Raw genomic sequence first — 15,176 nt, forward strand, 5'->3', positions numbered from 1 at the left:
CAAGACTATCATGGCTTTATTATAAACCATCAGACTTTTGACAGTATGAGGAGAGTGACGTGTTTAATCGAAAAATTGCCACGTAAGAAAATCCTGATAATCTTAGTGACCCATGACACCAAAAACGTGTTTGATCAGGTCAACAGGAAAATCCTTCGAACAGTTCTGGCTCCAGCTGAGATTGCTACCAATATTAACCACTACATCTGGACAAGTTATGCTAATCCTATGTCTAAGTCTTGCTGAAGGGAGCCCGTTTGGAATACCTCTTTCGGTCCTACTCTTTGCCCTGTGTGTTGAAACCCTTGCACTTAACCTAAGGCCCTGTAGGAAAATTTCAGGAGGGCCATTAAGCCAAATTAACATAAATTGCATTTGTTTGCAGGTTGCATCTTGCTGATAGTCGAAGATCCTATATAGTCAATCCTGAGAATGCTGGACATACTAGAGCTATTTGGGGAGATTTTGGGCTTTACATTTAACCGCAATAGGTCTGAAATTCTTAACGTTAATCTACCAATCGAGAATACCTCGAACAGCTATGCACCCTTCTCTGGGCTAAAGGAAGAATTAAATGCCTGGGGATTTATATCACAACCGCGGTTCATGGGCTATATAGAGCCGACTATACTGCCTTATTGTCAGATATAAAGCGAGATCTTGGAAACCGGATTCCACTGTATATCTCCTGGCTAGGCCGAGTCGCTGCCTTGAATATGAACATTGTCCCAAGATTCTTGTATTTCTTTCCGACAGTCTCTATTTTTGATCCCAATGAACATTGTCCCAAAATTCTTGTATTTATTTCTGGCACTCTCTATTTTGATCCCATGATCGTCTTTCATTGACATCCATATCATGTATAATTAAATTGTGTGGATAGGGACCAAACGGAGGCTATCACGAATGCTTTTACAGACATAAAGCAACACAGTAAAACTGGGACTCTCAGAATTTGAGAAATATTATTTAGCAGCACAACTGCTAGTGGCCTTCTAGTGGTCGCACAGGTTTACTGAATAGCACTGGCCCCATATATAGTGTGCCTTTGTAGGAAGATCTGTTTGGGAGTTGCCATTGTTATTATGCAAGAATAACTTGACAAGCAATGTCGAGATATCAGAGGTTCTGTGCTTCATTTTCAAAGTATGGGATTAGATATCAACATTGTTATTACCTACTTTCCTTCAACCTTCGTCCTCATCTACCACAACCCAAACTCCACGCCAGCTTTACAAGAGGATTGTTTTGATAAATGGAAAAGATGAGATTTTGGAATCGTAAGATGTGGTCGATCTGGGGAAGGTTATGTCCTTTGTAGATGAAAAAGGGATTATCCCTTAATGAAACTGGCTTCGCTAGTTTTAGCACAGGCATTTGCAACTTTACCCTGACAACAGAACAGCAAGCACTGGGCTTTTAAGTGTCTTTTGAGAAACTGCTTTAAATGTATAACACACTGAAGAGATAGTGTTCCAGTATTTACAAAGCTCTAAACCAAATTGGCCTTATTTGGTAAGGTAGGAATTGCCCTAAACAGAACTGTAGAAGTGCAATCGTGTTGGGCCCTCTAGCTGGAGATTATAGCAAGCACTGGCAAAGTAAATAGACCTCCCTCTTTCCCTCTATTGGCTTTGCAACAAAAAAAACAAGCATTGGAAATGCAATAGGTCTCGCACCATTAGAGTTAGTGCTTTTAGAATTGTTTATGGGTTTTTTTTGTAAATGTTTAGCATTTTTGTTTCCTGTAGCCAATGCTAAAGAATTACAAATAAAAAAAGCCATAAACATTTCTTAAAGCTCTAACTGAAATGGTCTGAGACCTATTGCACTGTGTGAGGGTGAGGGGTTGAGGATGAGTGAGGGTGAGGGTGGGTGAGGTTGAGGGTGAGTGAGGGTGAGGGGTTGAGGGTGAGGGTGAGTGAGGGTGAGGGGTTGAGGGTGAGTGAGAGTGAGGGTGAGTGAGGGTGAGGGGTTGAGGGTGAGGTGTTGAGGGTGAGTGAGGGTGAGTGAGGTGTTGAGGGTGAGGGTGAGTTAGGGTGTGGGGTTGAGGGTGAGTGAGAGTAGTTGAGGCTGAGTGAGGGTGAGTGAGAGTGAGTGAGGGGTTGAGGGTGAAGGTTTGAGGGTGAGGGTGAGTCATAGACGCCACTGCTACCAGTCAGTTCCCCTCCACAGGTCCCGCTTCATGAGGCCGGTGTACTGTTGTGGTATAACTTGGCTGTGGAAGTAGGCTTTTCTGGAAGGGCGGATTGATGCGTTAGGGTTTTAAGCACTACATTGCAGAGTGAATGACAATGTTGTGGTGGTGGGGGGTGGAATAGTCTAAGGTAAAGAAAGTGCGCTTGCACTAAATGTCCTCGCCAGTGTTACTGAGATGGGTGTTCTGGTGGTACACGTCATATACTCCATTCCTCGTATTTTATTTATCCCAAATAGTTGTAGGGAGCAATCTTTTATTGACCTACTTTAATTCATACATCAGCTGGCCTTGCACACATCTTTTTACATGGTGGCAGGATGCAAGTGCAGCGATCTGTAGGCCCTCAGTTTGAATCCGGCAAGACTGATTCGGAGGTGGCTAAACTCGGTAGCATTAAAGTTCGTATTAGTAGCGCCCGTCACTTAATGTGCCGAAAACTGCAGAAGGGCGGTATTAGGCGCTGTATAAAAAATACATAAATCTCCAATAATTGTGTAAATGCTGGCCGCGTTTTTTCTTCTAGAAAGGAGTTAAATCCTACGTTTGAAATAATCTAAACAATTAAACCTGTAGTGAAGTTGGTGGTTTAAACAAAGATCCGTTTGACCTCTCTCCCTCTTACCAACAGAGCTACAAACGCTACGACAGGCAATCATGAATTTCACGTGTCGTCTGGTCTGAATTGCATAGCAGGAGCGCGCCTTTGCATCCCCTGTAGTGGAAAGTTAGATATTCAAGGGGTCTCTTCAACGTGATGGCATAATAATAATAATAATAATGCACGACTGAAAGGGAATCTGCGGTAATGCCTTAAGAGCATAGCCGATCTGGACTGGCAGTGCGCAGCATATAATTCAGCCTGTTATGCAGTGGCATTAAATATACATATTGTCGTGGAAGCGGATGCTTTCAGACATGTAAAATGGGGGTTTCTCGTGGGGTGCTGCTCTCGCTGAGGCCCATCATACACACTGAATAGGTGATATCTACAATGAAGTAGCTTCATGCAGACGCACTCGGGGCTGGGAGGGCAGCGAGAAACCTTGAACTGCAGGGGCAGCGCTTGTTTAGCAGCGGAGTGCTGGATGCTGCCAAGGTGAAACTGCAAGACTCAAACGCACGATTAGAAGCAATTTAATCTTATTAGCAGAGAGAGAGAGTGGGGAGGAGAGTAGGAGGAGGAGGGGGAGGAGAGGAGGAGGGGGGGAGAGTAGGGTAGGCACGGCGAAGGCAGAGAAGGGGAAGGGGAGGGGGAGGAGAAATGCGACACGGCAGGCAGGGGGGGGGGGCGGAGCGGGGGGGGGGAGGAGTGCGCCTTGGGGGAAAATACGGCTGGGGGCAAAGCGGATGCTTTCAGACATGTAAAATGGGGGTTTCTCGGTGGGGTGTTGCTCTCGCTGAGGCCCATCATACGCACTGAATAGGTGATATCTACAATGAAGTAGCTTCATGCAGACGCACTCGGGGCTGGGAGGGCAGCGAGAAACCTTGAACTGCAGGGGCAGCGCTTGTTTAGCAGCGGAGTGCTGGATGCTGCCAAGGTGAAACTGCAAGACTCAAACGCACGATTAGAAGCAATTTAATCTTATTAGCAGAGAGAGAGAGTGGGGAGGAGAGTAGGAGGAGGAGGGGGGAGGAGAGGAGGAGGGGGGAGGAGAGTAGGGTAGGCACGGCGAAGGCAGAGAAGGGGAGGGGGAGGAGAAATGCGACACGGCGGGCAGGGGGGGGGGGCGGAGCGGGGGTGTGGGAGGAGTGCGCCTTGAGGGAAAATACGGCTGGGGGCATGTGCACGCGCTTTTAAGCTCAATGCGCATGCGCATTGAGCTTAAAAGTCACGGGCACTGCACGGAATCGCCACGATTCCTTGCAAGTTGGACAAAGAGTGGATAAGCCCCCATAGTCTCGCTTGCTCGATGCGCATGCGCATCGACAGGCGAGACCTAAAAAGCATCCATTACGCAAATGTGCACGGCTGGCAGGCACATCTTCCCATGCATGCATCACTATGCAAGCGTGTGCATACAGAATGAAACAAGCATTGTTATATTCATTCTTTTATTTACCATTCCAAGATGGCGGAATCCACTTGGGGTGGTAAATAAAAAATAAATACATTTCAAGAAATAACTTTTTTTCTAAAGTGGACGGTTCCATCAGCAAACGGTAACACCACCTGTGGGAGAAATTGTCAAGGCGGGACCAGTTGGCAATAGAAAGTGGCTAGGGGAGAAACAGGAGATTAAGGAAGCAGGTTAAAAAAATAATCAGAAAAGTCAAGAAGGGCAAAAGCATGTGCGAGCTGGGAGTACGGGAGGAGGGAGCAACTCTGAACATGTGGTATTCTGAATAGAAGTGTGTGGGGAAAGGCACATTAAGGATGGGCCAACAAAATACATGCATTCTAATTGAGTGCTTAAAGGAAAGGAAAAAAGTAGTTTCATGAATGTGAGCAGTGGAATGATGCAAGTGATCCGTTCAAAAGGGTGGTAAAGTTCCAGAGGAGGAACAAATACGAAAAGAGGAAGGGAAAGCCACTGAATAGGAAGCAGATGATGGTGACAAGAAAGCCAATCAATGGTAAGCAGTTTTTGGTATGGCCCACAAAAAGTCTTACTTCGAGCTGTCTGAAGGTGAGATCTAAAATTAAACAATTTGTACGAAATCATACACATGATAATGTTGAATTTGTTTAGGACCCCAGGGAAATGACATTGGCCCTGGGTGGGTAATTCTTAATACCCGAAGTGCAGGACATATTTTTTGGGTCATTTACAACAAGTCTTTGTATTAATTTTATCCTCTGGACCAAGTAGACCCAGCCCCCTACAGCACTCTCTTGGCTGCCAATTTACAGTGCCACCGTATGGTTGTGGGAAAGGGGCTTGTCTGCTGTTCTGTGGCTAGATATTGGTGAGAGCTGTAAGTTCAGCTTCCTTCATGTAATTGTAATTGCATTTATATTGCGCTTACTACCCCTTACGAGGCGTCAAAACGCTTTTTCGGCGAGTAGCACGCTACTCCGGGACCCATAGAGGGTTAGTGTTGAATTAGTATAGTGAAACATGCAAGTACATTTTAATTGGTGGATAGGTTAGTCAGTTACTTGGATTTGGAATGATAGCAGAAGGATAGAGGAGCCCTGGTTCCAATATAAAATATTTACACGTTTGCAAGATATAAACATTTGTAATGCTCCTTAATATGATGCGAATACACCGAGATGAAAGGAAGTAAGATTGGTAATAGTTTGCATTCAAATTAAAATGCACATAAAAAATATTTGCCTTCAATGAAACTGGTGATGGTTGCAGACACAAAATAATTTTTTTAAGGCATCAGTTAAGAAAACCTAATACACGCCAATATTTTTAAACAAGCATTTGCAATGCTTGTTTAAAAATATTGGTGTGTATTAGGTTTTCACCCCATGCGGCACCCCATGCCGCGCTTGCATGTTAATAGAGGTCACACCTCTTTCTTTAGACGAGCTGTGTCTAAAGAAAGGGGTGCGGCCGCTAATAAAGAGAAAGTGGGGTATGGAGCGCTTTTACCAAAACGCATTAGTGTGAAAAACTAGTGCTTTCATTTTAATGGTGGCTGCACCCCTTTCTTTAGATGCGTCTTGTCTAAAGAAAGGGGCATGGCCTCTGTTAATGTGCAATCGCAGCATGGGACACTTGGAAACAACAACAAAAGTAAATAAAGAGTAAAAATAACATGGGACCAGATTTGTCGCCACAAATAAACCCGAGGTGCGGCCGTCGCTGTGGCATGCAGTGCCATGCCATAAAAAAGAAAGCATTAAAAGAGAGCTTGTGCAGTAGGCAGGTGAAAACAATTTAAACGAAATAGTGCTTAGAGCCAGTAATTAACCCCTCCCATGCTGGTGACGAACCCCAGCCGTCTCGCCCCGCGGTGGGCGTGTGCGGATGACGGCTGGGGTTCGTCACGGCCCGCCCTGTTCTTTTGTTTACCGCACAGCGGTAAAATCACGGCAGCAGCGAAGGGGTTAAAGCCCACTGAGTAACAACACATGCAAGAGTGCCAGTCTTTATGGGAGGTTACAAGATGAGACAAGGCAGTACTAAGGAGGGGCCACTTAATCCTATTGTCCAATGAAGAGCCTTAGTTTACAAATGGGGTGTGCTGGCCGCACACTTGGGCTGCACCCATTCAGGACTGATACTCACCTGACCCCTTGAGTGGACTGTGGTCCCCTAACAGGATTGTGTATGTGATAAGTTGAACGACAGGCTGCTGAACTTGCAGATTTCATCATCCCGGATTGGGGTTGTTTTGAATGGTTGAGGGTAATACACTTGCTGGGGTCTTGAGGCTTGGCTGGTGCTTCTCTCCCTCCCCCTGCCTTAGGCATGTGAAGTCCCTACTTTTGCTTTTCCTGTGAGTGTGAGGCAACCTGCCACATTTTCCAGATCAAGAATTCCATAGTGGCATATTTCAAATATGGTTCAAGATCAGTAAGATGGATCAGAGATGTAAATAGCTAAACGTATACCAATGTATGAATTGTATACAAGCAATCAGCTTTTTCATTGCAACAGCCTCACCCCCCCCCCCCCCCCCCCCTCCCCGGTGTTGTCTGAACTAGAGTGAAAGCCTGACCTGGGCCACCCAACTGGATGGTTTGGTATGAGTAGTGTCTATTTTTCTTGGGTCAAAGCATCATGGTAGGACTCCACAAACCCATTTGAATTGGTGTCTTTTTGGTCTGGATACAGACAGCTATATCCATCTGTAAGAGTGACAAGAAACTGACTGGATCACATCCTACCTAAGAGGATCACTCTGAGTATGCAAGAGCCCTCTTGAGGACCTTTCTCTTCACAAGACAAGGATCCTAACCAGAGAGCGAACAGTGCCGACTTTGCTTTTCTCCCAGACAGAATTTTGAATATGTGAATTAGGACTGTTTATGGACACGACTGAACAAAAGTATGACAGAAGAGGTATCAATTACAATTCGTAATCCAGTGACTCGAGATAGCTAGATGAATACTCGGTCATTATTGACTCTCATTTGAACTGTTACAGCAGTTCTTCTGATGAATGTGCCTATCATGTTATTAGGGTTTTAGGTTAACAACTGAAAACGGAAATTCACTGACTAAGATATTAATCAGGTTTACTGCTTAAATGTATTGTTTAAAATCACCTGTCAAGCAGACATAAATAAAAGAATGCTAGCCTAACCTGACACATTTTTATATGGGCTAATTGTGAATTTGTCATTAGTACAAACAAACAAGCTCGAACGTGTAGGTGGAGAGTGTGGAATGGGATACGATGGTGATAAACTAGTGCATTCACAGGACACTGCTCGATCACAAACTCGGTAACAGTGTAGGTTGGAAATCCTGACAGGACATATACCCAGTGTTAGATGGAGAACCCTATGATGAAGCACGCCATACTGTCTGGATGATGGTTTTAGAGCCTTTTCCTTGGTGGAACTTTTGGTGCTTTGTCAGTGACTCAACTTTTTCTGATCTGGGCGGTAGCTGTGCAAAGTGAAGGGTGTTGATATGAAAGGTTTTTCCTTGTGGTAATTTCTAATTCTGGTAACATTAACAGGCATAATATGGTAATAATATTCAATGCATACAGAGCACTAGGTGCCATCTGGCAATTCACTTTATCGTCTCCATGTGAAGAGAGGGTTTAATAGAATGAAAGATATCCAAGTTTAAACAATAGCTAGACCCACCGTTTGCAAATCATTATGTTAACTAAATAACAAATGCATGCAGTTATTACACAGTATTTTTTTTATCGAATTGTGATTCATCCACTCCAAAGAAAACGCATCAGACACACTTGAAACGTGTTTTGTCTGTCCTCCGCCTTTGTAGGCTAAAAGGTCCTATTCGGGACTTGAATTTGATCAAGCAGAAGTAAAGATTATTCAAATCCTAAATTGTAGATGGTCTGGGTTACAGCAGCTGAATGCATTGCTTTTCTTATCTTATACATATGCAGAAATTGAGACTGTGCATCAGTCTTTGTTGCTCCCTACTTTCAGGTCTCTGCTGCAGGCAGCATTAACGTTTTTTTGGTAAGACATATTGTTTCCTGTACATACTTGTATACTTGCTCAAGATTCGATGGCATTGTCATCCATCTGTCTGCAAGGCATTGGCTAACTCCACTGTGAGTGACAGCATTCTGCTCTTTCAGAAGGAGGACACCCGCAAAGTAATTCCCTTCATTTCCAAGGACTATTATGTTAATATTTACTTGTGCCTTATTACCTCTGTTGCAAGTTAAAGTAATAGTTTTTCTTTTTTCTCTTTTAGCTTTTTGAGACCAAAAACTACTTTAGCTTTAAGCCATTTTTTTACATTGGAGATGACCCAACGTCTCCCTTACGAAGAAGTTTCAAAATCACGAAAAAAGAAAAAAGTCTGACAGCCAATGTCCTACCTATGCAAATTGCCAATACTTGTTTTGATATGCATTTAGCACACCATGGGAGTGCAAGTGTTTGCTTTCTCTCTTTCCTCCTTGTTTTAGTCCCTCTGCCTTCACATTCTTTTTACTCCTCAATTCTCCCCTCCCTTCTCGCTCTTGTGTGTGTGTATTTTTTTAATTAGCGCTACCCAGTTGCCTTATTTATTTGCAGTCTAGTGCAGTTTTACTGTTCATTTACAATTCTCGTAGGAACTTCTGCCCTGTTTAATTAGCAAATAAAAAATTGTCCAAATTCAATGCTATGCATGCGTCAGAAGTTACAAGTGGTAGCATCATGGAAAGGGTTCTCTTTTTTCCAATTTATGTTACAAAATTGTCAGCTGTACGCGCATGTCATGATGCTTGCCTTCGTATACAATTGGCAGTAAAGCAGCCTTAGCAAAGCCAATAGCTAGCCCTTACAGACAGGCATTTTGGCTTTGCCAATGCTTATTTGTGTAGAGATCAATAAAAAGTGGGGACTTAAGCAATGCATGGTGCCTCCTCATTCTGTGATATATGAATGCTCTGCCCCCTAATGGACTCTAACGTGTATCCTCTCTCCCTTGCAGGCCAAATTCAACATATAAAGGGTGTCTTGCCCACTGAAATCAATCCTGTTTCCCAGGAGGCCCAGACTGCCACAATTGGGGATCAGGAGAGCTGGCTCCGATGAGCAAGGCACCGCCAGCCCACGGCGCCCCTGAACAGAACGGGCTGGGTGTCCTTCACGGGCCCCCTGGCCTGGTCCAACAGGCTCCTCAGCTGGTGCCTGCCAGTCCTGGTGGAATGGGGGGTGGTGGTTGCAGCAGCAGTAGCAGTGGAGGGGGCAGTGGAGGCGGAAAGGCCCAGGCACCAAGCAAGCAATGCAAGAAAGGTGCTCGGATGGATCGGGCCAGCGACGAGTATCGCCAGCGGCGTGAGCGCAACAACATGGCTGTGAAGAAAAGCCGCTTAAAGAGCAAGCAGAAGGCCCAGGACACCCTGCAGCGGGTCACCCAGCTCAAAGAGGAGAACGAGCGTCTTGAAGCCAAGATAAAGCTGTTGACCAAAGAGCTGAGTGTCCTAAAGGACCTCTTCTTGGAGCATGCCCACAACTTAGCCGACAATGTGCCACCTGCAGGAGTGGAGGAGACCCCACCACCTAACCCAGAGAATGCTGCCCAATAGCTAATGTTCTCCACCACGAGACATTTTAGGCAGATTTGCCCCCCTTGGACATTCTTCACTCCCAGCAAAGTACCATCTAGAAACATGGGTCTGCAAAAATCTTTTGAAGGATGCATACCACTGTGGATTATTTTACTCCATGGAGCATGTATGGACAGAGGTATCTTCAAAAGAAGATCTCATAAACCTCCAGATAGCACTCAGTTCCTCAGAGTAGCAATGTACATCAGCTGTAACAACGCATCCCCAAAGGAGCCTACCACACAGCATACCAACTGAAAAGTCACCAAACCAGTCTATCAGAAGCCAATACGTAGCACTTGTCCACTACACAGCAACACCAATTTAACTTTCAAAAACTTCATCGTAGCACTGCAATGCCTCATGACCACAGTGTTGTCTCTATAACAATGCATCTCCGAAGGAGTCAGCTTCACAACACCACCAATTTAACATTTTCTCAGAAGCCTCCACAAAGAACCATGATTTCTCAGAGTCCAGCCTGGAGCTATGAACTGCAGACCAATACCCGGCATAGCAACGCTTCAAATCTGCCAGCATGCCAACCCTTCTCTTCAGAAGTTATAATTAATCCTATTCAACTTTCTCACTAGTGCAACTATCCAAAATCTCCAAATAGCAACAGCAAAAAAGACAGTCTACTTACCGTAAGAAGGCGTGTAACAATGAATTTCCAAAGAAGTCCACTGCAGAACAATACCTATTGAACTTTCATCTGAGTGAATCTCGATTAGGAACTTCCTTGAAGTACAGTGTATAGTACGTAAAAAATCTACAATTCTAACGTAAATTTCCATAAAGAGGCTTTTGTTTCCTCCTCATCTGTCAAGTGCGGGCTGGACAATTTTGTGAGATGCCAGCAGAGACGTTTTCTGCCCATGGGTGATTAGGAGGGGGCGTCTCGGAAGTGGAAGAAATACGGCGTTTGTGGGACTTTTTAAAAGTTGCTTTATTTTTTTAACGTTGATTTTATTTTCTAAATAACAGTGACACACTGAGAATTTGATTCACAAAGGAAAGAAAAATAAAACATAAAAAGAATCGGGTTGTGCTGTGGATGAAATTGCATTATGTGCGTGTAGCCTTTGATTGCGATCAGTAAAGTGGGACAACCTTGAATAATTTACGATTATGTTGCATGTTTTCCTTGTATACCTCGGGGTTACTTTGATGTCTTGTGAGTACATGGTGTGCTTTAGCATGCTTGATTTGAGTTTATATTTAAACTAGAACTGTGTTGTGCATTTAGGGATTGACTTGATAATTTTTTATTAGATGTGTTGGGGCTGCATTGCGGCGCGTGTTTTCAATCTATTTTGTAAAAGGGCCATTATGTAATCCTATGTCAAATGCATCCATATAACCTAACCAATTCCCAACATTTGTAGTCTCTAAGAAGTACTGGAATCTGGACACTGTCTACAGTTCTGAGATTCTTGCTGACGGAAGTGAGAGTAGTCTGCGATTGTACTTAGTTAGGCTTCCTAAAGCTTAGGTGCGAGTCCTATTGCTAAGCAGCAGGAAAGGTTTGTGTAAACTTGGGTATTTCATTTTGAAACATGTTGGATGCTTCGACAGTATCATTATAAGCACGGCCGTTTGTTTGGTTCTGTTGGATCTTAATCTTTGGCCATTGCTCCGTTTCAGGTGGCTGTTTTATAGAGTAATTCCCAATTATGTTGCCTTGATACCATTAATTATACGTGTATGCAGGTGTGGCTGTACGTGAATAGATGTACCACTGTGAGGTGGTAAATGTTTTGCCAGCTAGATGGGTAGGAGCAGTGTTGTGCAAGTTAATGTGTTCTGTTGGAGGTTGAGTTGATGTTTAGCAGTTCTGGAGGCCACGTGACAACCTTATTAGAGCATATCTGAGATGCTGGGTGCATGTGAAATGTTGCATTCCAAGAATAGAGCTGGGATAACCTGCTGGGTTATTACAATACTGAAAGAATATAGGACTCAGCCTGCCTGTCGATCAGACTTGTTACCGTACAAGTTTAAACCCAGCTTCCCACTCCTCACTTTTTCCCTCTTGGGTGTGTTACCATACAGAAATAGTAAAGACAGGAGCCAGCCAGTCTGTCCTCTGAGGCTCGACACCATAAATATAGCGGTGTGTTATCAGCATTTGTATAGGACCTCCAGCCATTAATATGGCACTGAAGCACTTTTTAAGGTCTCGCTAAGCCAACGTGCATGCTTTGCTCTGCGAGAGTTTAGTAGGGGCTTTCAAAAGTACTCCCATAGGCTGCAGGCGGAAGAGGTACAGTGCTCCCCATTTGCCACCCCCTCCCTTATATGCAAAACCGGGATCACAGGCAGCTTAGTCAATGTACCTCACCTTACTTCATGACATTTTGCTCCAGTTATACTAACTGTTCTCACAGGGAGCGTGGCTCTCCTGCAGTGTCCATTAGTACCTTCTACAATTTATATAAGGAGGTCATCCAAATACACTACTTTGTGTCAATGCACGTCATAACTAATGCCTCCTTTCACTATAAGTGTCACGTATGGCTTAAAAAGGTCTCCTGGGGCGCTTCACTTCAGTAACTGTAAGTAATCCGTTCCCTCAGAGCTCTGCCAACACACCTCAGTTGATAACCTCAAAATGTTACCATATTGGGATTGCTATGCTCCGCCAATGCACCTCACTAATAGCTTCTGCTGTTCATATACTAGGATCGCACACTGGTCATAGAAAGAAATTCACGTTAGTGCTTACACTAGTCTCTACTCTGTCTGTGACTTTCATTCTCGCTCCAGAAAATCTATACTGCACCCTTTCTAAGGATGAAAATTTATGCACACTCCACCTCACTGCTGATCATTAATGCAGATCACACTTTACATGAATACAGTTCAGTGGATACATCAGTGAAGAATTCCTTCTGCAAACTTGCGATCCAACCAAATGACACCCAGGTTAGAATGTACTCAGATGATGTGTCCAGGCCCTGCTCCCTTGAAAAGTAAGTTGAAGGCTATGTTCACTACCTTAATGTTCTTTCCCAAACCCACCTCTGCACGTCAAGACCGGCAATTTGTGGGCCTACCGCGTGTAATGAAAGGACCCATATCTACAAAATTGTCTGTTAAGTTTCAGCATGTATTTTTCTATCTACCTATCTATTTATCTATCTCACTCACTCTATCTATCGCCCTCACTCTATCTATCGCCCTCACTCTATCTATCTATCTATCGCCCTCACTCTATCGCCCTCGCTCTCTCTATCTATCGGCCTCACTCTCTCTATCTATCGCCCTCACTCTATCGCCCTCACTCTCTCTATCTATCGGCCTCACTCTCTCTATCTATCGCCCTCACTCTATCGCCCTCACTCTATCTATCTATCGCCCTCACTCAATCTATCTATTGCCCTCACTCTATCTATCGCCCTCACTCTATCTATCGCCCTCACTCTATCTATCGCCCTCACTCTATCTATCGCCCTCACTCTATCGCCATCACTCTATCTATCGCCCTCACTCTATCTATCGCCCTCACTCTATCGCCATCACTCTAACTATCTATCTATAGCCCTCACTCTATCACTCTATAGATAGAGTGAGGTCAATAGACTCACTCTATCGATCTATCTATTGCCCTCACTCACTCTATATATTGCACTCACTCTATCTATCGCCCTCACTCTATCGCCCTCACTCTATCGCCCTCACTCTATCGCCCTCACTCTATCGCCCTCACTCTATCGCCCTCACTCTATCGCCCTCACTCTATCGCCCTCACTCTATCGCCCTCACTCTATCGCCCTCACTCTATCGCCCTCACTCTATCGCCCTCACTCTATCGCCCTCACTCTATCGCCCTCACTCTATCGCCCTCACTCTATCGCCCTCACTCTATCTATCGCCCTCACTCTATCTATCGCCCTCACTCTATCTATCGCCCTCACTCTATCTATCGCCCTCACTCTATCTATCGCCCTCACTCTATCTATCGCCCTCACTCTATCTATCGCCCTCACTCTATCTATCGCCCTCACTCTATCTATCGCCCTCACTCTAACTATCTATCTATAGCCCTCACTCTAACTATCTATCTATAGCCCTCACTCTATCGCCATCACTCCAACTATCTATCTATAGCCCTCACTCTATCGCCATCACTCCAACTATCTATCTATAGCCCTCACTCTATCGCCATCACTCCAACTATCTATCTATAGCCCTCACTCTATCGCCATCACTCCAACTATCTATCTATAGCCCTCACTCTATCGCCATCACTCTAACTATCTATCTATAGCCCTCACTCTATCGCCATCACTCTAACTATCTATCTATAGCCCTCACTCTATCGCCATCACTCTAACTATCTATCTATAGCCCTCACTCTATCACTCTATAGATAGATCGATAGAGTGAGTCTATTGCCCTCACTCTATCTATAGAGTGATAGAGTGAGGGCTATAGATAGATAGTTAGAGTGATGGCGATAGAGTGAGGGCGATAGATAGAGTGAGGGCGATAGATAGAGTGAGGGCGATAGATAGAGTGAGGGCGATAGATAGAGTGAGGGCGATAGATAGAGTGAGGGCGATAGATAGAGTGAGGGCGATAGAGTGAGGGCGATAGAGTGAGGGCAATATATAGAGTGAGTGCAATATATAGAGTGAGTGAGGGCAATAGATAGATCGATAGAGTGAGTCTATTGCCCTCACTCTATCTATTGCCCTCACTCCCTCTATATATTGCACTCACTCTATCTATCGCCCTCACTCTATCTATCGCCCTCACTCTATCTATCGCCCTCACTCTATCTATCGCCCTCACTCTATCTATCGCCCTCACTCTATCTATCGCCCTCACTCTATCTATCGCCCTCACTCTATCTATCGCCCTCACTCTATCTATCGCCCTCACTCTATCTATCGCCCTCACTCTATCTATCGCCCTCACTCTATCTATCGCCCTCACTCTATCTATCGCCCTCACTCTATCTATCGCCCTCACCCTATCTATCGCCCTCACTCTATCTATCGCCCTCACTCTATCGCCCTCACTCTAGTGCTCGATCGCCCTCACTCTAGTGCTCTATCGCCATCACTCTAGTGCTCTATCGTCATCACTCTATCTATTGCCCTCACTCTATCTATCTATCTATCGCCCTCACTCTATCGCCTTCACTCTAGCGCTCTATCGCCTTCACTCTAGCGCTCTATCGCCCTCACTCTATCTATCACCCTCACTCTATCTATCACCCTCACTCTATCTATCACCCTCACTCTATCTATCACCCTCACTCTATCTATCTATCGCCCTCACTCTAGCGCTCTATCGCCCTCACTCT

General features: G+C 44.7%; 1 protein-coding gene across 2 annotated transcripts in view; it reads left to right on the forward strand.

The window, feature by feature from the left end:
* Nucleotides 1-10,900, forward strand: part of CEBPG (CCAAT enhancer binding protein gamma) — a 29,039-nt gene extending 18,139 nt beyond the window's left edge. For both annotated transcript variants that reach the window (XM_086958473.1, XM_086958479.1), the window contains exon 2: nucleotides 9,241-10,900. In XM_086958473.1, coding sequence (XP_086814599.1) covers nucleotides 9,341-9,838 — 498 coding nt within the window. In that variant the 5' untranslated portion in view covers nucleotides 9,241-9,340 and the 3' untranslated portion in view covers nucleotides 9,839-10,900. The remainder of the gene's footprint in view (nucleotides 1-9,240) is intronic.
* The last annotated feature ends 4,276 nt before the right edge of the window (nucleotides 10,901-15,176 follow it).

Source organism: Lissotriton vulgaris, chromosome 1_1 (assembly GCF_964263255.1).
Source record: "Lissotriton vulgaris chromosome 1_1, aLisVul1.2, whole genome shotgun sequence".
Classification (NCBI taxonomy): Eukaryota; Metazoa; Chordata; class Amphibia; order Caudata; family Salamandridae; genus Lissotriton; species Lissotriton vulgaris.